Below are 24,976 nucleotides of genomic sequence, written 5' to 3'. Positions count from 1 at the left end.
GACACGACTCAATCCGAGGGGCGGGATTAACGGCTGTCTTTCAAATTCCCTCTGCACGCAATAGGACAGCGCTTCAACCAACCAGTGCGTTTTCCCAACAGCTGAGCTTTCAACTTTTGAATCTGGCCGGCAAAACTACGAACACATCTTCCTTTTTTAAGAATGACTTAAGTGCCGTTCTTTGCTCTTTTCTCAAAGAAAAACTTAACTCCAAGTCCTCCAGAGTCGCGGCCAAAGCCGTTTCGAAAGACTGTTCGCCAGCAGCAGCAGCCATTCTTTGTTTTCAAGTAGCAGGGAACCGTTGCAACTCTGTCGTCATTATGTTAAGCCCGCCCCGCCTACTCTATACGCGACGTGATTGGCCTGACCCAATTTAGGTTTTACAGCTCCGAAAGTCAACGGAGAGTTGCTAGACTACCCTGGCTGCAAAATAAATTTTGCTGCCGCTAGGGTGCGTCTAGATTTCTAGGCTACATATTTTATGTACTAGTTAAAAATGCAGAAGCTTTAATAGCTCTCTTTGTTTCTCAACAGATAAGGCCAATTTTGCTCGGCATCCTCCTGTTGCGATCCTGCCGCTGGGGACTGGGAATGACCTCGCTCGCTGCCTGCGCTGGGGTGGAGGTGAGGAAAAAACTAGAGACTCCACCAGCAGTTGGAGGGAATTACTTAAGGCCTTTGAAATAAAACTTAAAGGGCTTTCCTTCACAGAACCACTCGAGTTGAGATTAGGCTTTGAATTCTTTGAATCTAGATGCAATCCTGTATAAACCCTTCAAAAGGATTTAAAAACTTTTAAACATTTCCACACTCAACCCTGAACAGAAGGTCAGACTGTAATAATCAAACTTAATCATAGTTTGTTGAATGCTCCAGTCACATGAATGAGAAAGCAGGATTTGTTGAGACCACACTTGCTTTCAGGATTTTCATTCTGTGATCTTCATCACATAGATGACCGCGACAAGCACTTGCCCAGTTAGTTAAGCCAGTTGAGTGTACACTTAAAGGGATAGTTCAACCAAAGATCAAAATTCTGTCATCATTTATCAGCACAAAAGAAGAACTTTTGAATAATGTGCTGACGCCACAAAAATAGCCTGTGTGCTATTATCCAAGTCTTTTGAATCTGTACTACTAACAGACCAGTGTGTTAGTGAGATTTAAAAACAACTCATTCAGGCCAGTTTTGTCAATCTAATAAATTGATTCATTAAAAAGATCCAACCCGAAAAAAACATTTGTTTACAAAACGGACATCATTACTTCATGAGCTCTCTAGAAGATGGTGGATGTCAACATTATCAGTGAATACTGACTCATATTGCTCTGTTCATCTCATAAAGCTGTCATATGGATTCTGAAGATTAAGAATATAGCGTATAGAATATAAGAATATAGACTAAGAATATAGACTTGGTTTTATGCTGCTTTTTTGTTTTGTTTTTGTTTTTATGAAGCTTGAAAACTTTTGAACATTCCTCATTCATTGTAGTTCTCATTGTAGTATCCAATACATTATTTTTTCCATAGAATCCACAAGAAGGTTTGGAACATGAGGTTGAATAAATAATAAATAGCAGGATTTTTATTTTTGCACAAACTATCCCTTAAAGAGGCTGTGCTATTTTAGAAGTATGTACTATTATATTGTTTATTAATATTTTGAATTTTTTCCGTTTTCATTTTAATTTCAGTTTTAGTTTTATGTATTTTGTCATTTTTATTATAAGTTTTTATAATATTTCTGTTTAGCTTTATTTTTATTTCAGATTTAGTTTTAAGAATTTTACTACTTAAAATTAATAGTATTTAATAATATTAATATTTATGTTTCATTTTATTTCAGTTTCAGTTACCGAAAAACATTTATCAATTTAATTTTAGTTAAAGATTACAATACTGTTAAGAATTGTTTAAAAATGAATTTAGTTAGTCATTTCTAACAAGAGATAAATAAACTGTGCTTTGAGTATACAGTATATAGACTTTACAATCACTTGCCTGCACTAATACATTCCCGTGTGATTGCATATGTGTGTTCTTGTTTCGATATTTGGGTTTATTCAGAAGGTTATGATGGAATGATATGCATCAGTGAGCCTGCGTCTGCTTGTAAGACAGGTGTGGATGGCCTTGTAGAGGCTGCTGAATTAATTGGCCTCGTATCAATGTTTCCTGTGTGTGCATGTGTGCGGTTTGTTCCAGCGGGTAAGGTTTTGCATGAGTGTATTCTTAAATTCATTTGGCTGGTATGCTGTTTTTTCTCTCCATGTGAGTTGATTGACTTTGAAAGGTGTATCACCTGTAGTCAGTGAAGAGGTGCCATGTGAGCGTATGTTCGTGTAACGTACGACTGGAAGTGTCTGCATGTCTGGTCCAGAAAGGCAGAGTGAGCACCTGGTGTCTTCACACATGTTATATTTTGCTCCTTGGGTTGCCAGTTGTGAGTCAATATCCCCACATGACTCACAGCATGATGGCCTCATTAAGAGATGGCACCTCTATGATTATGATGTAACAAGAAGCCTCTGTATCCTTCCCATTACAATTGGGAAGTAATTGCAGTTCATTCACCTCAGATATCCTCTCAAAGGATCCCTTCATGTCAGTTTGAAGGGTTGCCATGCACTGAAAAAATCTTCTCAGGTCATGGTGTCCAAACCCTTGGTGATTATAATAGATACTTACAAAAACAAAAAACAAAAAAATTATTTACTCATCCTCATGTTGTTCTAATTTCTCAACAAAATTAGAATGTATTAGTTGCTCTTTTTGCATGCAATTACAATGAATGTACCTTCAATACTGACCTAAAGCACCATAAATGTATAAGAAAAGTGGTCGATACGACTCATATTCCAAATCTTCTTAAGTCATACGATCAGTTTGTTTGTGAAATGGACTCAATTTAAAGGGATGGTTCACCCAAAAAAAAAGTTTTTCCAAACCTGTATAAATTTCTTTCTTCTGCTAAACACAAAAGAAGATGTTTTGAAGAATATGGGTAATCAAACATTTGATGGGAAAAAAAATACTATGGAAGTCAAATGGGCCCATTAACTGTTTGGAGAATGACTTCTGGTCTATCTGAGATAGAGAGATAGAGATAGCTTTATACTTTCACAACATTGTGTTACTTTGGCAAGTTTAATCATCTGATCTTGCTGTGTTGAGTTTTTTAATTAAGCTATGTTAACCTTGGAATTGTCTTTCATTGTCATGAGTTGAACAAAAGTTGAATCGTGCTTGTTTTATTCTTCTTTTCTATGCATGGACTCTTGCACACTCTTGTTCATAGAGAAAAAGGAGCTTTTGTACATTTCTTCATGTCATGATTCTCCCACAATTCTGAATAGACAAGTAAACAAAATGACGTAATTTACTAGAGGTTCTGACAAAGTGATAATTGCTGCAGTCAATTTAAAAATGTTTAATTAATTTGAATGATTTTTTTTAAATCGGGGTTGAGTGAATGATTCAATGACTCACTCAAAAAGACTTCACTTGTTTCATAACTGGATGAGTCGTGTTTTTAAACAAATCTCTCGAATGAATGATTCAATGACAAAAACATTTTCTGTAACAATCACTTGTCGCCACTGCTGGCGTAACGACATAAAACGATTTGGCTTTACTTTTAAAAGGTGATTTAGTCTATTTTGATCACTTCCGTAGACATCAGTGTTCATAACCGAACTATAAACTTTTATCCCAGTTCTTCTGTGATAATATGAATATTTGTAACACGGAAATAATGATACTGTGTGGTTGAAAAGACTGTTTGCAAAGTGGTTTAATACCTGTACACGACAACTGCTCTCTCTCTGGATCAGTGGCAGTGCGAACACAGATTCCAATGTTCCGGTGTGATTTCGTCAAAGGTTTAATAGACATAGGAGAATCATTGTCATTTAGCTATAATCGAGATCACGATCTTTTAACGATTAATCGTCCAGCTCTAGTGTGGCTAATTCAAGTCTTTATAATTAACCCTTTGTGTTATGTAGGTTCACACAGTGTCTGTGTTGTGATTGACAGGCTATGAAGGAGGCAGTCTGGGTAAGTTCCTCAGGGATATTGAGCACAGCACCGAGTTGATGCTTGACCGCTGGAACATCGACATTGTCCCTGATGATAAGGAGGAGAAGGGAGATCCTGTACCCTACAGCATAGTGAACAACTACTTTTCCATCGGAGTGGTGAGAATTTACTACAGTTTTTTTCACAAATGCTTGCAGCTCAAAGAGACTCAACATTATAGTATCAGACCTCCTGAAAGTGCTGTTATATCAGATGTTTTACAGAAACCTCCTCCTGTCTTTCTAACCACACTCATTCATCAGTCAAAATCTCTTACTCCCTATTATGAGTGTGTATTTTTTACCAAAGCCTGAGGCTAAAAGTAATTTGTGATTAATTAAACGTTGTTTTCTCATGTAGCATTAGAATTAATTATCGTTGTCAGAGGAACGACAACATGCTCAAACTTTGCTGATGTGATTTACTGCGTCTGAAGCAGTTTCATGCCTGTGACTCGTGTATCATTGGACAGAATTCTCCTTCTCACACACAGTTGCTTAGCAACCCTCTTCTGTTCAAATGTTATATCCCATGTTGTTGCTATCATCAAGCATTTATTAACAGAGCAGTTAAATGTCAAACTACTTATGCAATCTTTTTCTACTTATTTTTATAAACCAGATTATATAACAAATGAATAAGTTATTTTTTTTATTATTATTATTTTTATTTTTTTTCAAGTGGTTTTGCCAGGTGGATAGATGGTCACTTTTTGTTACAGTAAGAAGTTACTGACTGAAGCTACTGAAAATATTCAGAACCTTCCAGAGGAATAACTAACTGAGATGAAAACAAAATTCGATGCAGGAATAAATGCCAAGGAGGTTTTATATGAATTTCTGTTCTTTCGCTAGCACAGTCTGGCCACACTGGGACCAGGTGTGTCTCCGTGAGCCTGTCTTTCTCCCCTTGTTTAGCTAATGATTTATTTCTGGCCTGTTTTTAGAACCTGTCGCTATAAATAGTAAGTCTGCTTTCATTTCTGAAAAATGTCCAATATTCTATTATAATCAGCCGAATCCCAGGTGTGTTGGATGATTGCTGTTTTATCTCGCTGAAATGTGCCAAGTAGTCAGGCCGCATTTAGAATGGCCAGAAATAGTGACATGACCTGAAACGGGCCACCTGACCTGCTTGAAATGGGTGTGAAGAGTGGCAGGAGGTACATGCTAGCTTTACGCAAGGTGGCATGAAAACAAGTCAAAAGAATGCGCCACTTCAGGGCTGTTATGTAACTCAGCTTAGTGTCCCACTGTCTCCCGTACAGACTGTGTTATTGTTGTAGAAGCCTTGAGAAATTGTTGAAGTGTGCAAATGATAAATGTAGCACTCTAGTTCTATAAGAAATAAAAAATAATTAATGACGTATTATATAATACTTAATAAACCAGTACTTCATGTAACTTAAAATATATATATACAGTACTGTGCAAAAGTATTAGGCACGTTAGTATTTTTCACAGTTATTTTTGCTTGTGTCAGTAGGAAATATCATCTTATATTTCTAGAAAACAGAAAAAACAGACTAAATGTAGAAGAACGTCTCCAAGACGCTTGAAGAAACCGACCTGCAAAGCGACGGTACTGTGAAAAGTTTTAGACACTTGTGTAAAAATGCTGTGAAGTGAGGATGCTTTCAAAACTAATGTCATAAATAGATTGTATTTATCAGTTAACTTCTATTAACTAAATCAAATCAATATTTGGTGTTTAAGACAGCTTTTGTCCAGGTAGACTTGCACATAGTTTTTCAGGTAGCTTTACAGGAAGGTTTGTTCTAGCGTCTTGGAAATGTTGCCACCATTGTTCTGGATTTACTCTGTCTCACTTTTTTCTGTTTCTTCATGTAATCACAGACAGACTCGATGATGGTGAAATCAGATCTCCGTGTGGAGCACCAGCTGTTGTCAGACTCCTTGTGCATATATGAACGTTTGGAAATGTAAACTGATATTTCCTACTGACATTCTACAGCAAACGATATAAATAACTGGTCTTAAAACCATTTTTTGGCTTTTTTGCACAGTACTGTATATATAGTGCTGCACAGTGCTGCATTTTTTAAATATAAAATACAGTACAAACTGTATATTGAAACAAATTATGAAATTATTTTTTAATTTGATATATTTTAAAATATAATGAATTTCTGTGATGGGGGAAAAATAATTGTCAGTGTCACCCTTTTTCAGGATTCTTTGATGTATAGAAAATTTTTAATGATTGGTATTAAATAATATAAAATTAAAATTAAATTAATTAATTAATTAATTAAAAGACAGACGCACCGTAAAGAGGCAGTAGTTAATTTTGGTCAGGTTTGTGTCAGATTGGGCTGCTCAATTATGGCAAATATCATAATCACGATTATTGGTGGGTGATATGATAAAAGCATTATTTCATGATGTGAATCATTTTAAATGTCAGTGAAATTTCACAAATATCAATACTTCAGCAAAAACTAATACTAGGTTAATTAATGTAAGTAAAATTCCTGAAAACAGTTACATAAGACAAGTAAACAGTCAGTAATACAATAAGAAAAAAGAAACTAAATTATAAACAAAACTGGAAAAAAATACAATAGAACAAAAATACACATTAAATAATTAGTGCTTTAGGTTTTTCAGGAAGATGTACTAACAGTTGTATTCGGATAAGTAATACACTACAACATAAATTGAATAAAGTAATCAAATGTAAAATAACACTGCTGTATACATAAAATATAGACCAATCCTTATTAAAACCAAAAACAGTTAATTCATTCAAGGGCAGTGAGTGATTTTATCTTTGTCTTTTGTTGTTTGTTTAACAGTTATGACAGTTGCAGATTTTTTAGGCTGCTGTCATTTTAAGAGCTAATGCACGGATCTAATATACTGTTGCACGCTCTTTCTCTTTCACTTAAGACGCAACCGACTGTGTTTATGAGGATACTTACCAAAACGGCATTTCGACATATTTGTGTGTAGGCTATTTTACCATTTAGGTATCTGAAGCCCACAGTATTCTTTCCTTATGTGTGTTACGTCCCGTCTCGGAGCTCGCACGCACAGGAGGATGCCTTGGAAACAGTATCTCTTTTGCGGCTTAATATGCTTCTAATAACACTGTTTAATACCAAACACGTCCCAAAGTTTAGCAACATTAGACTGCATTTTACAACACTTTGATTTGGCTGATTTGGATGTCAAGTTTGGGCTTTTAGGGAGGAACGAAAGAGCACCGCTGTGAAGGGAAGGAGTGTGGCAGCGACACAATAATCGTTTTACGCTGATTATCTTGTTTTTATAATCATTGGAAACCAAAATCGAAAAAATCAATTACGATTAATTGCACAGCCCTAGTGTCAGACCATCGGATGATACAGTGTGGTGGTTAGAAGAGGCTGGTAACATGAAGGAGTGCTGACTATGAATGGACAATGGCCTATACTGTGAACCCTGAGTCTTGTGATGGGGGTGGACTGACTGTGCCATGTGGGTCCTTGTGTGGCTTGGCACTGAAGTTAGTTCTCACAAGACATCAATAAAATATAAAAAACAGACTCGTGAGTTAGACTTTTTCTTTTAAACTGTAGTGTGTCATATTTGGATTTTGAAATACTGAGACAACTATAAGACAGTTGTAGGTTGAAGAAGTAGTTCATTAATGAACATTTATCATAATTTTCTCACCCTAATGTTGTTACAAACCTGCATGACTTTCTTCTATGGAACATTAAAAATATATTTTGAGAAATGTCTCATAAATTTGTGTTCTGCAGATGAAAGAAAGTCATTCAGGTTTGAAATAATATGAGGGTGATTAAATAACAGATTGTTCATTTTTTTATTGAAAAATCCCTTTAATATTTCTAAAAACTGTAAACATCCAAACATTGCTCTTCTGCTTTAAACTATTTCTGATATGAAAGTAAAGTCTGTCATATGATAACTGACTGTTCATGAAAGAATGAAGAATGACCCAATAATGTGAGCTTTGATGGTTCCAGTTAATTACATTTCAGTTTGATGCACAGTTCCGAGGACGCAGGCAGTATTGTCGGGGGCCGTTTGTGTCTGAAAGTGAAATCACGATACTGTGGTGTTTGGTGCAGTGTGGCATGGCACTGGAGCAGAGGGACAGGGTGCTGGGAGTCCAGGAGGACAGGACAGATGGCTCCGCATTGGGCGCCACTGACACCTGAGTAAAGCAGTGCAGTGACTCATGCCCTGATGTAATCATTAGTAATGCTGCTTCAGCCTTCAACATTTTCCAGTCACTATCCATGAAGGTTGTGTCGACTATAGACGCTTGGGTGTGGATCCATGGCGTTTGTGGTTTTCAGGCCGTTATCACCAGGATTATGTATTTCATCATTTGTGACAGAGCTCATTTTCTCTTTAGCTAAACTAATAGCCATGTGGAAAGAAAAAAAAAGGATAGTTCACCCAAAAATGAAAAGTTTATCACCATTGACTCACCTTCATGCCGTCCCAGAAGAATGACTTTCTTCTGTGGAACACAAATTGAGATATTTCGAAAAATAAGTCCATATAATGCAAATGGATTCTTCAAAGTTCACTTGAGACTTACTGATATAAATATTATAATTAAAGTTTTTTTGTAGTATTATTTGTAGTTTATTGCACAATGCACATTTCTTAATATTAAGCCTAAAATGTGTTTTAATATCACTATAGTTAGGATAGTATGATATCTGTATAATATCAGTCTTTAAATGCAAGATATTTAAAGTGTACCTACAGTAAAGTATACTTGCAATAGTTCCTCTTTAGCTCAGTCAAATATACTTTAGTATATCTTTAGTTGAACTTCAGCACTATTTCTGAATAACTAAAGCGCATTAAGTACAAAACTGTATGTTGTATATATATCAATTAGTATATCAATTTAGTATATCAAAAGTACAATTTCAGGGTATTCATATTAAGTACTGTACACACATAGTTAAATGCATTTGTAGTATTCTAAGCATAAAGTAAATGTATTTCAAATACATTTTGTTGTATTTATTTTTCACTAGGGAGTATTTTTCTCACACAAACGTATCGTTTTGTTTCAGAAGACATCGATTCATCCACTTGGGTCGTTTGGATTACCATCGTGTTAATTTGTGTGGTTTTTTAAGGGTCCACTTTGAGGGACCTATCTACTTGAAACTTAGTGTGGCACAGGACTGGATTTGAATTGAGTGCGGATGTGGGAGGGAAGATACTGATATTTGTGCGGAAAGTGAAATCACATGTGGGACTTGTGCAAAGTCCAATTATTAAACAATAAAAGTTACTCAAATTTATTTTGTTTTTAAGAATGTTATTCATGTTATTAGTCAATTGTACAAAAGTGCTTAGGACAGTCAGCAGTGAAAGGTTTGGGGTTGTGTGTGTTCTTGTGTCATTAGCCAATCAACTTCTTCATGATTTTCCTCCAGTTCCATTGAATGGTCACATGTAGTTGCAGTTCAGGTCATTGGCCCAAAACTTTCTTTGAACAAAGATACTTCAGGAGGACCCTGCACTAGTCTAGCAACTACCATTGAGATGAATAGAAATGCTTTCAGGTATGATAGATTTCTTTGAGTGAACCTTCGCCCCAACTAGCACCAACTGATAGAGGAGGGCAGTGCTTTACATCCATGTGAATCTGATTTCTGAGACATCTTAGAATGGCATTGCAATCCTGCTGTGTGATCCAATTCACCCTGGAAAGAATCCTCAGGAGGAATTAAGGACAGCAAACACACCATGTCAGCAGCCTTTAAGGACGTCTCTCCATGTATCTCCAGGTCTGAGAGTTGAAATCGAATCGCCTCTCTTGAGATCAACAACTTATCTGTGTGAGCCTCTCCCCCTCCCCGTGGTTGGGGTGTTTGGAAAACTGTCCCGCTGCCATCATGTTTTCACTGCTGTGGTATCATGCACACCTTCGTCTCCAGTGACTTCAGTCAGTTCTGCCCTGGGACAGCGGTACTGGTTATACTGCTTAGTTTATGAAACATACAAAAAGCTTCAAATGATTATTCATATATGTAAATATGCACCAGTTTAGTAGCAATCGTTCTCCCCTCCACAATGTTTAAAGTTAATGGCCAGCCCAACTTAGGAACTCAGGTATAAAAATTATCTAGAGCTTCTCAGTAGAAAATACAACTAGGCTATTTGTCTCCAATTTTTAACTAGGAAACTCATATTTTCGATAATTCCGATAGCACGTGAAGGCAGCATAATACGACGACTGAGGGAGTGATGGCAAATTTAACGGGTTTTTTTTTTCTCTTCTGCCCAATGTAAATCAATCTCAGTGTTTTTTGCCTTATTTGTAAAGTGATATAGAAACACAAATGTTTTTTTGGAATTAGGGCTAATGGAAGCACAAAAATTATATTTGTTGTAGTTTCCGTTCACCACTATAGAAGTTTATCTAAATATGGCGACTACTGCTTCTGAGAACCCCAGAAATGTGAAAAGGGTCCAGTCTATCCTAGTGTAATATGGCTGTGATTTGGCTGTGAAGAGCTTACGCTGGTTTAATAGGTAGCTAAACAAACAACCGTTTAAGAGGTATATTCAATCGTTCAACCTTATCTATGTGATAAGAGTGTTTATTTTAGAGCCTGTCAGTCTGTGTGTATGCATGTGCATGTGTGTGTATTTGTGTCTATAGCACTGGCACGGACTGAAGGTCAGGGGAAGTATCAGTGACAGGAAGTGTTTGGGTGCCAGAATCGGACCAGGTTACCACCATGATGAATGGCCGTGCTGAGTGACACCTGGCCAGTCTTAAAGTTAGAAGGAAAACAGGGCCCACCTCTCCATTCACCTTACACATGCACACATTCAGAGCATTCAGACAGTATTCACATAATTCACTCACGCACTTATGTGGACTTTCACACGAACGCACCTCCAATCTCACGATAAGTCCCATATGCACCTGCTCCCAACGTGCTGACAGGAGCACAGATGGGCACTGACTCAGTACAGTGCTACAATAACCCAGTGTGGACACACCAATCACTGTGACCTGAATATCACCTCTCTTAATACCCTTCACCTCTTCACCCCATCGAAACATGCTCTCCCAGGAGGACAATATCTGTTTTTGGACTGAATTAATTTTTGAACTTTGTCCACAAATACGTAGAAGCCGTCTAACTGTATATGATACAAACCCCGAGGTGATATACAACCTTTACCTTGTTCAGATAGTGGAGGGGGAATGCCAAGAACAGTTAAGCCCGCAGTTTCATTCCATAGGGACAGGATATGTCTTAGTGGAGGACATGATGTCCTCCCATAGTGCACAGTTTGGGATAAATCATAGCATAACACCCCAGAAGGGTGGGCAGCTAAAAGTTTAGAAAATATACAATACAGATGGGATACTGTGAAGCTGAACAAAACCTTCCATTTATATCTGTGCATTCCCAAACTACATGTAATGTCATTCTGCCTTATATTAAATGCATGTAGGTCTGAACTATTGGAGCGATTGAAAAAAAACACATTTTTGGAGTAAGGAGGAGACTCTGACATCAAAACAAAACATGACCTACATTTTTAAGAGCCTCATGACTCTTGTGTGCTATCGTAAGCATGAACAGGAATTAATGAGTTGGTTAAAATGCTTTGCTAGAACAAACGTCTCTAGTATTTACAGAAGAGAACTGCAGGAAAAGTAAAGCAGGAAAAGCATGTCTGAGCTTATTCAGAATATGCTGATGTCATGTTTTCAGGAATATTCCAGCAGTGGATCATATAAACAATCTTTTATCCAGTATATGGATGAACCAGTATAATTAATGAAAATGGTTTCTAATAGATTTAGTTGTTTTGGAACCCCTTGTTTTCATTGTATTATCTTTTGTGTAAAGGAAATAAAAACGTCATTGGATGAGAGCAGTGCTTTTTGAGGACAGCTTCCTGTTTTTCTTTAGTTATGTTGCTCTTTAAAGCGAGGTGTCGTGCAGTGCCCGTTCCGTGTCTTGGCATTCACTGCAGTGATTGAGGTACGGTGCGTTCTGTACTCTTCTAATTTCACACATGCCAGTTTGTGGAACACCTGCATGGACTTTCTGAGCATTGAAAAATGTCGCATAGACATTGTCTATTCTTTGATATTTTGACTGACTTCAGTGATACCATACGTGCATGGAGCACAGCAGGAGTCCCTTCTGTAGAATGCAATGCATCATTGCAGTGGTTTGGATATGTGCGGGATGCCAGTCCACCGCCCCTCCACGCAGCCTCCCCAAACCCCCCATACTTCCTGTACCCTCTCCCATGTGAGCGCCGCAGCACCTGCAAGCACGGGCAGGAAGCCAGCACAGGTGCTAACGTAGCATCGTCTGCTCGCGGCTTGATCGGCGTGCCAGCAGCTATCAAACCCTGAGAATCTCACACTCGCACACTTCCTCCCTGTCTGAGTCTGTGACACGGTGAGCACTGCAGTGTGCCGAGATCCATCGTTATATTACACAGCGAAACTCCGAGACAGGTGTTACGTGTGTGTGAATGTGTTCAGGCTCGGGCCTAGTGAAGGATGTGGTGGCTTTGAGCTCTTCTGTCTTTTACATGTGCGTGTGTAAATATAGAAATAATCAGTTACGGTTGCAGACCTGATTCATCAATTAGCTCTTCTGTTTGCGCACTGTTGCTTTGATTTTAATCAAGGCTGCTTCACTGACAGTGGATTCCACTCTGGTTTGGTGCTGCAAGAGCAAACAACCTTTTAACTCGCTGTTTGATCCCTTATGCTCTCAGCTGCCATTAGGTCCTCACAGGCAGAGCTCAATATCGTTCAAGTTGACAGGATAATGGTATATAAGTAGCTGATGTGGTCATTTTTTGTCAAAAAAAGTATTTAGAACTGCTTTTCTTTTCTATTATGGCAGTGTTTTTAATAATTAGTGTTTGCTAAGGCAGTGTTTTTTATATATATATATATATATATATATATATATATATATATATATATATATATATTTATTTGACGATGACACTTCTGTATTATTATAGTATTTATTTTCTTGTTTTGAACCACAGCAGTTTCGTGAAAGTGTACATAATTGTGCATAACAAGTGGTCACAATGCCTGAAAACAATAATTAAATTATCCTCAGAAAATAACAATTAGAGTTTATTTACCCTGATGTTGAAAATATATACTATTGTAATTAATCAAATGACACTGTGGCCCTGAGCTATTTTCAAGATAAGATAATTTATTAATGACTACTCTTGTACAGGCAGCTGATAATCATTGTGGGATACGTCTTTCTTTTTCGTTTACTTATTTGAGGCAGTTAAATAACCTTCAACCTTTGTTTTCAGCTGAAGTATTTGCTTCCAGGAATACTGTATGTCTAGGAAATCCCTGGAATGTTTTTTTTTTTTAGGAAAACAACTGTGGATAAGTATGATGAAGTACACACTAGCGGTGTAAAAGTTTGGTTGTTACTTGTCTTAGCACAACTGTTCATTTTCTGGACTTCAGTGTCCTATTCTTTGACTCCTCCCCCTCCCCCATCATCTTCTGGCATTCCTGGAAAGCCTCTTTCCTGCTGATACCATCTCTTATGCATCCAGCTTCGCTGTATTATTTATATATATATATATATATACAGTATATATATATATATATATATATATATATATATATATACAGTATATATATTTTTTTTTTTTTTTTTTTTTTTTTTCAGGCACTCTAGAGCTGTGGCCCCGTTTCCAGAATTGTGTACTTTGTCCAACAGGCCTATCTGCACAATCATCTTCCCCTCAGGCCACAGCAACAGATCTGAAAAGCAGATCCCTCCCCCATAGCACATGAGCTCATGATGTGAAACAGGGGCCTGTTAATACCCGAGAAGCTCTCGTTTTCTAGGCATGGCTATTTTTATTGCACCAGAGAGAAAATCACCTCTCTAGCACCAATTTGAAATCATCAGTCTATAAACTCAATGAGCCACTAGGTTTCACTTTAACACTCAATCAGAGCCGATCCTGACCTCCCTGGGGCCCTAAGCAAAATTCTGTTTAGGGGCCCTCATACCTGACCCGTGAGCCATGAACCATTTGCCATTGCCACACAGTCACACCTGACACCCCAGTGTTCCCACTACAATCCCTCCTTTAACTAGTTCTAGTGAAAATGTAATTCTCCAGAGAAGACATTGTTACTAATAAAAAGTTACAAATTGAATTTAAAAAAGTCACATTTTAAATAGTACAAATTGAATTATTGATATAAAAAATGCATATCCTGTGAATGAATAAAAGCTAAAATGGTGCCATAGCATGTCACTGTGTTTTAAATGATAAAAGCAATTCTTGATACTTGATGGTTATTATTTACTGAGGGATGTGCATCCATATTGACCAGAATCTCCAGCCAATCAACATTTTAAATTCAATGGAGCCTATCAATAGTCAATGTCAATACATTGCTTTCCATATTGCTTTAGTGCAGAGTTGTAACTAAACCTTGACTGAGAGACTAGATAATCATCATCTTGTTTTAAAACTATAATGAGGAATGCCATCACTCCCATATTGTACTGGTCCCGACAACAGATGTTTCTGCTGGAAAGTGTGCGTTTCATTTCATGCACGCGCATATGAATGCATGTTAACCCACGACGCGGTTATCTTTTCCGAGCTACAGTTTATAAACAAACACCGTTGTCCTTTGTCGTTTATTAAACATAATAAATCAACTCACATCAACTTAACTTTAGCCTACTGTTCTTTGCTGACATCAAACTTTGAGAGGAGAGCACACAAGTCTACCTGATAACTTTTGCCGCAATTCACTCTCATGATGTTTTTTTCTCTCTCTTTTCGTGACCAGAAGGATAGTTCCGCTTCATTTTCTCATCGATATTGTAAACATTGATTGATGCGCTTTGACACGAGGGGGAGGAGGGGCCTTGAGTAATTTGCAGGGGCCTTCGCACCTTGCGTAGTGTGCATATAGGGCTGATCGGCTCTGCACTCAATAATATTCCCCAAGTTTCACAGACAAGTCTTAAGCTAGTCCCAGACTGAAATGCATGTTTGAGCTGTTTTAACTGAAAGCAACTTGCACTGACATCAAATGCTTATAAATGCTAGTAAAACTGGCTTAATCTAAGTCATTATGTTCTAGTGATGGCTATTTTGACAAAAAAATAGGCAAATAGACATAAAAAGAATCAAAATAATAAGAAACAAATCAGCATATCAGAATGATTTCTGAAGGATCATTTGACACTGAAGACTGAAGTAATGATGCTGATAAAAATTCAGCTTTGCCATCAGGATTACATAAAACAATCTTACAGATCCCAATCAATGGTGTATATTTACTTGACTCATTAGCCTTTACAATTATTCTTAATATGAGCATTATAATCAACAGTTCAAAATAAACAAAGCACTGCAGTAATATAATTGATGCCATTTGATTCAAGTGCAATTCCACTGGAGTGCACGGTAATGAAATGGTAATATATATATATATATATATATATATATATATATATATATATATATATATATATATATATATATATATATTCCTCTATTACTATACTATACAATGTTGATTTGTGAACAGAAAAAAAAAACATATATTTAACTTATCAAATAAGCAGAAAAATTTAGATATCTACATAAATTTAAGGAGCATCTCAGCATGTGTGTTCCCTGTGAGGGTGATCCTACAAACAATGTCTTCATCAAATCAAATATGTATATTATTGTTATTTATTGTTTATGGTGTTGTTTGTTTTTAGAGGCTGTCCTTTTAATTCTAGCAATTAGTTTTTTTTTTCTGATTTAATTTTTATGAAAATAATTTGTTGCCATTCCATAGAGGGTTAAACATTGATCAGTGTTAGCAGGGATGGCTGTGCCACATCGTCTGGGTCATGTCTGAACAGCTTTATGGCTATGCTGTATGGCCTAGGGCTGCTGTTTCCTCTCAGTCCTGATTTTGAACACTACTTGATTTAGGATGGGCGCTAACATCAGCCATCCAACAGCACTGTCTGTAGCTCATTAGCCTGAGACTTAAAACAATTTTATGTGTTTAGCAAAAAGAGGCAGTCAACCTGTGTTTCCTGTTTTCTGTGTCCCCTTTCAGGACGCATCCATAGCGCATCGCTTCCACTTAATGAGAGAAAAACATCCAGAGAAGTTTAACAGCAGGTAAGAGAACATGCACGTTTGTATATGAGCATATGGAAAAAATGCTAATGGGAATTTCAATAAAAACTGCAGATGAATGATGCAAGTGAAAAGAGAGGAGAAAAAAATATGAAGTAAGTTTGAGGTAACATCTGAGAGGGAACTAAAACCTTTACTGACTTTTTGTCCAAATCAGCCATGACAGACAATAAACTACACGACATTGGTTTCTTTTTCTGCTGAGTCATACAGCATAGCCCCGCCCACACTGAAAACTCATTGGACCAAAATGTAAGCCTTTTTATTCTCTATATAAGTTAGGTTTCACTTTACTGCATCATGAGCAGACTTACACTCCTTTTGTATTTTAACATCTTTGACTTTGGTCTAAACACACTATTTACACTTTTCTCTATCAATTGGGTGTCCTCAGATCAAAATCATTTCAAATGGAAGTTTTATTATTTGACCTTCAAATAGAGACTTATTTTTTAGCGTGAAAAATACCTGATGAATCACCATTCGGTGTTATTCGCCTCTTCAATCTGCTTGTGTAGGTGTCAGATCTAGCACAATGTCGTCTGCCTGACTGTTTCGATTGCTTTGCTAAGTTCAAGTTCAAGTTCACTTTATTTGTATAGCACATTTACAACAGACACTAGGCTGACCAAAGTGCTTTACAGAACAATCAGATTAAAATATAGTAAGACCTGCATAACAACACATAAAACACAAATAAGAGCAGCAAAGCTAAGCGAAACCTTAAAACCGAAGTGACAACACAGTATCAGACTCAAATAGTAAAACAGGAGTAGCAAAGCAGTGTCAAACTCAAATATAGAATGTAAAAACAGGAGTGGCAAAACAGTATCAAACTATATAAATATATAAAATATAAAATAGTAGAACCAACCATTAGAGAAGAGATCAATATACTAAAGAAAACAGGTAGGTTTTTAACAGAGACTTGAAAACAGACAGAGTAGGAGCCGTTCTAATCTCAAGGGGTAGGGTGTTCCAGAGTCATGGCCCTGCCACCGCAAATGCACGCTCCCCTCTACGCTTAAGTCTAACGCAAGGGACAACCAGCAGAGCCTGGTCGTTGGATCTTAGGCTTCTGGAAGGAGTGTAGGGGTGGACAAGTTCAGAGAGATAGGCAGGAGCTAAGTTATGAAGAGATTTAAAAACAAAGAGTAGAATTTTTAAATCTATTCTCTGTCGAACTGGCAGCTAGTGAAGAGATTTGAGAATTGGAGAGATGTGGTCATATTTGCGACACTTATGTAGAAGTCTGGCCATAGCATTTTAGACTAACTGAAGACGAGCAATTTGAAAACTTGATATACCACAATATAAGGAATTGCAGTAATCTAGCCGACATGTAATAAATGCATGAACAGCCATTTCCAGAGTTTTCGGGGTGAGGAAGCCTTTGATTTTAGCCAATAGACGAAGTTGGTAGAAACTGGAACTGATTACGGATGAGATCTGTTTGTTGGTCAACAAGAGCACCTAAGTTCCGCACCCCTGGGGATTTAAAAGCCGATAGACTCTCTAACTCTAGACTTATACACTGAGGGTTTTCATTTGGGCCGAAAACAATGACCTCAGGCTTGTCTTCATTTAGGAAGAGGAAATTTTGGCTAGCCATGCTTTAACCTCCTTTAAGCATTGCAGAAGAGAATTCATCGCTACAGGGTTGTTTCTCTTGATTGGAATATAAATTTGAGTGTCGTCCGTGTAAACATTAAAGGTTACGCCATGACTCCTTATAGCGCCCAGAGGTAGCATGTATAGAGAAAATAAAGAAGGAGCCAAAATAGAGCCCTGTGGAAGACCACAGGTCAGAGGTGCCATAGAGATGGAGAAATTACCCATCTTTACTCTAAACTTTCTGTCAGACAGGTATGACTGAAACCATTTCAGGACAGAAGCTTTTAGACCCACCCAAGACTCAAGTCTAGATAAAAGAGTAGGGTGGTCAATGGTATCAAAAGCTGATGAAAGATCTAAGAGAACAAGAACCACAGTATCTCCGGAATCAGTAGAGAGATAAATATCGTTTAGCACTCTCAGGAGGGCGGCCTTTACAATTATTTGACAAAAAGTGTGGGAGTTGATCCAGCACAATTTTCTCCAATAGTTTTAAGGTAAGACAGAGATAGGCCGAAATATTTTTTAGTGAATCTAGTGAAGGCTTCTTGAGTAGAGGAGTGACCGTAGCCACTTTAAAGGTCCCATATTGTACACCTTTCTGAAGTTTTATTTTAGGTTTTGATGTCCTTAAGAATATATATTTGCGGTTTAAGTACCAAAAACCATCTCAATATATTTTTACAGCTCCTTTCTCAGGAGCTCTGCCAAGAACAGGTCGATTTTGGCCTGTCTACTTAATATTCATGAGCCTCTCTTCTGATTGGCCTGTTGTTTTCTGAGTGACGCACGGCCAGGCCAATCACAAGTGACTAGGGTCATGTATGCTGTAGCCTGCTGTGGCTTGGTGATGCTCACAAGTAGGTACATCAAACACCTGTAATGATGGTGATAAATTATTTGTTATTAAAGCATAAACATTCACAAACCACTGTTAATGTAACATAAAAGCAAGCATAGGCTACTATGTGCATGGTTTGGCATGACAGAAATAGTGCAAAGTGCGCTCCCTTAATAATTCCTAAAAAGTTGATATCTCAGTTCATCGCGATCTCACAAAGCTCCACAATAATTCTTTCATAATGTCTACACCTCGTTTGTTATGAAGAATTCTTCACCAGCTGAAGAATTCAGCACTGAACAAAAACTCAGTTTTGAGTGGTGAGTGGATTCTATCTTAAATGCATCTCATTGGCCATTGCGTTCAAGTAATCAACACATATGTCTGTGATTGGCTACATTGCTCAACGCTGCAAACATGTTATAAATAGAAACTCATTCTGGCCTGTAAATCATTTTTATTTAGTTTTAGTTACTCTTGTTGGTTTTGTGCAACATATGAATAACAATTTATTTGTGTTTAGATGTTTTATTTTTAGATATTTCTATTTTGAGCAAATCGTTTTATTCTTCCGCAACCTGCACACACACGAGTAACGTTACCTTACCACCCGCGCCCTCACTCGGCCATCAAATCTAGTCCCGTGCCGCACTCTGTTGTGTTGGGTCCTATTTTTTTACAGTCTATGGTTGGGTCCCGTGGGAGTGCAGGTCTCTACATCCATCGATTGAACAGCATTTTCTCGACTTGTTTCCGTGTTGTTGCTCGATCAGCAACAATGTTGTCTGGGGTTGGACAAAAGTGCTCGGGGTGAGACTGAAGGCGGTGACTGAGTAGTTCTGACATCACATTTTTATGGAAGTCACAACGGCTCGTGAAAAGGCAGAGCTACTTTATGCAGGCTGTGTGCATTTGTCTGTGGATTGACTGTTTTGAAACTTATATGGTAGTTACATAGCCCCCAGACCTCTGCTATCATGAAAAAAAGTCATTTTTGACAATATGGACCTTTAACATTGGCAGGAACAGAGCCCATTTTGAGACACTTGTTGATAAGAGATACCATACCTGGCCCAACCGAATCAATGAAAAATTAAAAAATCTCGAGTGAATGATATCATTAGGACAAAATGAAGGTTTGAGCTTGCTAACTCAAGTAGAGTCCGTTTGAATGGAGTTTCTTAATTAAATGTTATGCAACGCATCTCTGCCTCAGCGGTGGAAGGTAAACCGGTAATGTATTCTTTAGAGTATCCATTTAGAATGGTAGGGTAGAAAAGATATGGTCTAATTTGATCCCTCTACTATTATCTCCACTAAATTGTGTCAATTTAAGTAAGGAGGAGAGATAAATGGTTGAGATGAGCAGGTAGAATGGGTCATGACGACTTTAGCGAGGCAATTCAGCATGAGGAAGGACAGTAGTGAAATCATCATTGCTCTGAGATATTTGTAGTTTACAATAAGCCTTCTTCAGTCTTCCAGCAATAAAAGGATAACGGCTAAAACTGACCCTAGTACAGCACTTTGGGTCGGCTCTAACAGCTCCATAAAACATGTTTTATCTTAAGAAAAAGTCCCTCAGAGCCTCTGGTGCACTTTACAGTAGCCATTCCCAGCTCCCTTTGATGTGGATCTCTTTCAAGTCAGTTGTACTGTTCTCTATTCTGTTAGTTGATGCCTCTATTGAGAAATGTTGTAAAAAGCTTGCGTAGCCCTTGGCCGGGAAGCGCTCTGAAAGAATGAGGCTTTTTAGTTTTTCAGTGGTCTAGCTTGGTAAGATTCCAGGCATTTTAGATTGCCATTCATTTTCTCACCAAAGCAACTCAATAAGGCAGCACAAATATTGAAATTTATGCAACTGTTATTGGTTGCATAATCTGATGTGATTGGACAAACAATGTTCCAAGAGGGCTGATATTTAATATTAAGAAATAGTGAAGGATTTTAAGGATATTAAATTGATCAAAAATAACAGTAAAGACATTTATAATGTTACAAAAGATTTCTTTTTACACTTAAAAATAAATATATGTACATTTTTCCACAAAAATATTAAACAGCACAACTGTTTTCAACATTAAGAAAAGTTGAGCAGCATATTAGAATGATTTATGATGGATCGTGTGACACTGAAAACTGGAGGAATGATGCTGAAAATTGAAAAAATGAACACACATTTCATTGTTACCTTAATTTTTTAATTTGTGTATACGTCGATATTGGATATTTAATTGTTCATTGGATATTCTTTGTCATATTAACATTTTAGATGACCTTTGTCATCATCTAACACTCCTAAAGTTCATCTTTAGGAGTGTTAGATGATGACAAAGGTCATCTAAAATGTTAATATGACCTTTGTCATCATCTAACACTCCTAAAGTTCATCTTTAAAAATGCTAATAATTTGATAACACTGTTAAAGGGAATCCATAGCAAATCTCAAAATGAATATCCATTTGCCATGCTGTACATTATAATTTTGTGATTCCTATAATAACTTTTGACATTTGAAATGCTTGAATTTAGCTTTAGTCTTTCATTTTAATTAGATATCAGCCATTTATTGGTTATCAACCATAACATAAAAATAATTATTGGCTTATAAATATCGGTCATCATTTTAAAATTAGTGCTTCCCTGCTGTTTTTTATATCGCACCACTTTCAGTCAAAATACCTTATTCACAGCAGCACCATCTTTGATTTTTAATGGGAATAAAAGCGAGGCTGCGAGAGATATACATACATCTCTTTAGTGGGTTGTACTGTTTTTGGATTGTTCTGCTGGCGCAAAAATATCTCTCCAAGAAATTTCAGTAGACAAAAAACTCCAGACAGCATGAGCTGTGGAAAATTATAAGTGATCTAGGAGCTTTATACACACCATATGCCATTGAAAACACAGTAAGTCTATCCCTCACAGCCTCGCTTTCATGCCTGTCATGGAGCTGTTCTGAATAAGGTCTTTTCAAACAATGAAAAGTCCCTGTGCTGACTCTTCGAACACCAATCAGATTAAAGGACTAGAACTAACTGCTATATAATGCTCAAGTGATTATTTGCTATTTAAATGAATGTTAGGTATTTTCTGTTGCCTTTCTGCTAACAGAATCTGTAAAACTGTGCCACAGGAAGTGTGTTTGAGTGGCAGTGACAGGTACTGTAGATCATATTCATGATGTGACAGAGAATGGGTCCTGTATACAGAGCTCTGCTGTAAAACTCTGGATGATGGGGTTTACATAAAGATGGATGACACCCACCACCACTCAGTTTACTGTATTTGAGTGAGAGCCTGTCACGGCAGCACAGCTTTTTAATGACTTTTTTTTAAATAAGTCCCTAATGACTCATACACGATCTGAATTATGGGACCTGCCTGGCTGAATTAACTAGTTAATGTTTCAGTTGTTCATAATTCATACACCTAGATTTCCACAGCACATTAAATATGGTGCAATGTGATGCCAAACGTCCCGTGGTTTCTCCACAATGCCGGGTTTCTAGTCTCCTTCATTGCAAGCTTCATTCAAATGTGGCTCATTTGCAGTTAAGTGATTGACGGACAGAGAGCCCAAAATAAGAACAATGGAATTATGTCCTCAGCCTATTTAAATCATCCAGTGTTTAATCCTAGAGTGAGTCACCCAGAAACATAATATAAAACACTGCCAAACCAAATGCTTCATCTGTTTTTCTTTGTTATGCAGATTTAGAATAGCTAGCCAGTGCATCTGCCAATCTATGGCTTTCTAATGAGGGCTGTGCTCAGTGTTTTTAGGTTTTGCGCTCTCAGAGGCAACGTGTCACCAGATGGCACACAACTGATGGTTGCCATGGAGTTGCATGATTTATCCTCAATGAACCTGTTCATGTGACATGTTTCTGTCCACCTGTTATACTTCACTCCTATGGAAACAGAGAACAGAACAGCATAATCATACACTTGGTTAAAAGTCCAGTTTAAAATAAAAATGTTCTGTATAAATATTCTGTTTATATATAAGTGCATGTGTTAACATCCACATGCATTCCCACAGTGACGTGGGATACGCAGGGGGGAATATGTGTGACTTCTCTCGCCTCGGTGCTCAGTGATCTGTGTCAGTAGTCGGCCTACAGGGAACCCGCAGCCCAGGTGTTAATGACCGCGAATGCACAATGGACCCGAGCCTCTGTGTCCGCTCCTCCCAACGGGGCAGCCAGAGGAAGTTTTGGATTAAGAGGTGTCAAATTGCCCCATAGAAAAGAAAAAAGCCTTCTAAGATGCCTTTGTCTTTTTGATTAAAATAACAATGATGGCTCTGTGGACAGTCAGTTTCTCAAGCAAACAATGACAAGAGAGGTAGGGTTGAACACAGAGTGGGGGCACATGGGGGGGGGGGGGGGGTCTTGTTTCTCCTAATATCATGGTGGATTACATTCCCACACTTTATTTCTTTAGTTTCGTAATGTTTTCTTTTGAACACCAATTTCAAAGTATTTTATTGGCATAACTGTTTCATATGCAATGTAGTACTGCTACAAAACTACAGCTACAGAAAAAAAAGGTTCCTGTAATGGTGATAAAAATAGAAATCTATAATAAATGAAAAACATTCAACATTAATAACATTAAAGTACATTAAGAATATAGTAGATTGGTATTAGCCACGACTGTCAATAGATAATGTACTGCGTAAGATAAAAAATAAATAATCTGAAATCCATTTGAGGCTATCTCATATTATTTGATTGTGTTTAAAGTAGTAGCAATAATTGTCTTAACCATTTTTTTTCCACAAATAATATCCCTAAATAATATTATTATAATCCAAAGCCTTGTCATCTCCAGCCATTAAAGCTCTACTGTAGTTATAATGGTAAAACTTGCAAGGGAAACAGCTCAGTTGAATTATTATGTTGATGAAGATTTGAACTTTTCTGAACGAATACTTCACAATTACTTTGCATGTGGCAGTCAGTGAGGGGTGGGGGTTGCATTAAAATGCATTTATTTGTGCCTCAAAGAGCCATTTATTGATTATCAGCATGCAACTCAGCATGCAAGTGGCCGACAGGGAAGTCAGTTAGGCTACTGTATTTTCACATTGATCTGTGAAAAGCACTGGGCTTTCACCATGTGTTGTTTAGGGTCAAGTAGATGTCCCTTTTTACTTTGCACCATAAAAATCAAATATGGCACATGCCATTAACAGCTGTGCTCTGAAAGATATTTGCCCTGCAGTAAAACATTAGTGTTTTTTCTACTTTTTTATGATTGTTTTTTGCAGACACGTTACACTTTCATACAAAATAGTAAATCTGTTGTGTGTGACAGTTTTTGCAGGTAGCTAAAAGACACTTTTGGGTGAAAACCCCTGTAAGAATGTAAGTTTTGTAATTTTCTGTCAGCTTTCAAATGTCAGGGTCTTGAGGTTTTGATCATTTGTCGTGGGTTGAAAGTTGCACATAAATCTTGCATTATGTTATACAGTAGAAAGAGAGAAATTAAGATATTATTGAATGAATAAAAAGAAGACTTTTTTCTCTTCCCGGTTAAATTGGTTGATTAAGGTAATAAATGTCATGAGATGAAACTGTACTGTTACAACACCTCCTCCGATCATGTGACCGATAGAGGAAAAGGCCAAATATGGTCCTGACCCAAGCTGCCGTCTGTCTGCTCAGCATGTGAGCATGTGTTTCATAACCCCTAAGAGGGTGTCTAGGTTATGTCTATGCGAGTAAGGATGTTTGTGTACTGTGTGTGTATGCGGTGGCCAATTCATTGTGTATTTTAGTGCAAGGACCGTATGCGTGCGTGGGTGTGCATGTGCGCAAATCCCTCCGCGTGCACATATGTGTGTGTGCCGGGGCTCAGCAGAAACCCAGCGTGGCTGTGTTCTGGAACCTGTTGTTCCCTGCTGCTCCATGCCCGTGGTGGGGAGGGATAAATATATGCTTCCCTTCCTCACTGCCTCTGGCTGCTGCCAATAGAGCAGCCCAACAGAACGTGCCCCCTGCCCTGACCCTTCTTCCCACACACACACACACTTGCTGTGGAGCAGGTCACAGACAGACTGTGGAGGAGCATGAGCTACCTGGAATCAGACTATAGTCATAAAACTAGCTGAAGATGTGCTGAACTAACTGCTGTAAAATGTTCATTTGACCCCACATATAAAGACGCACACAACACAAAATAAATGGTATAATAATAATAATAATAATAG

General features: G+C 37.6%; 1 protein-coding gene across 2 annotated transcripts in view; it reads left to right on the top strand.

The window, feature by feature from the left end:
* Positions 1-24,976, top strand: part of dgkg (diacylglycerol kinase, gamma) — a 103,371-nt gene that overhangs the window by 51,208 nt on the left and 27,187 nt on the right. For both annotated transcript variants that reach the window (XM_079881130.1, XM_079881129.1), the window contains 3 exons: positions 535-624; positions 4,042-4,202; positions 16,219-16,283. In XM_079881130.1, coding sequence (XP_079737256.1) covers positions 535-624; positions 4,042-4,202; positions 16,219-16,283 — 316 coding nt within the window. The remainder of the gene's footprint in view (positions 1-534; positions 625-4,041; positions 4,203-16,218; positions 16,284-24,976) is intronic.

Source organism: Squalius cephalus (genome assembly GCF_949319135.1).
Source record: "Squalius cephalus genome assembly, chromosome: 9".
Lineage (NCBI taxonomy): Eukaryota > Metazoa > Chordata > Actinopteri > Cypriniformes > Leuciscidae > Squalius > Squalius cephalus.
Note: the sequence above shows the minus strand (reverse complement) of the source record. Positions and strands in the feature narration are given on the sequence as shown.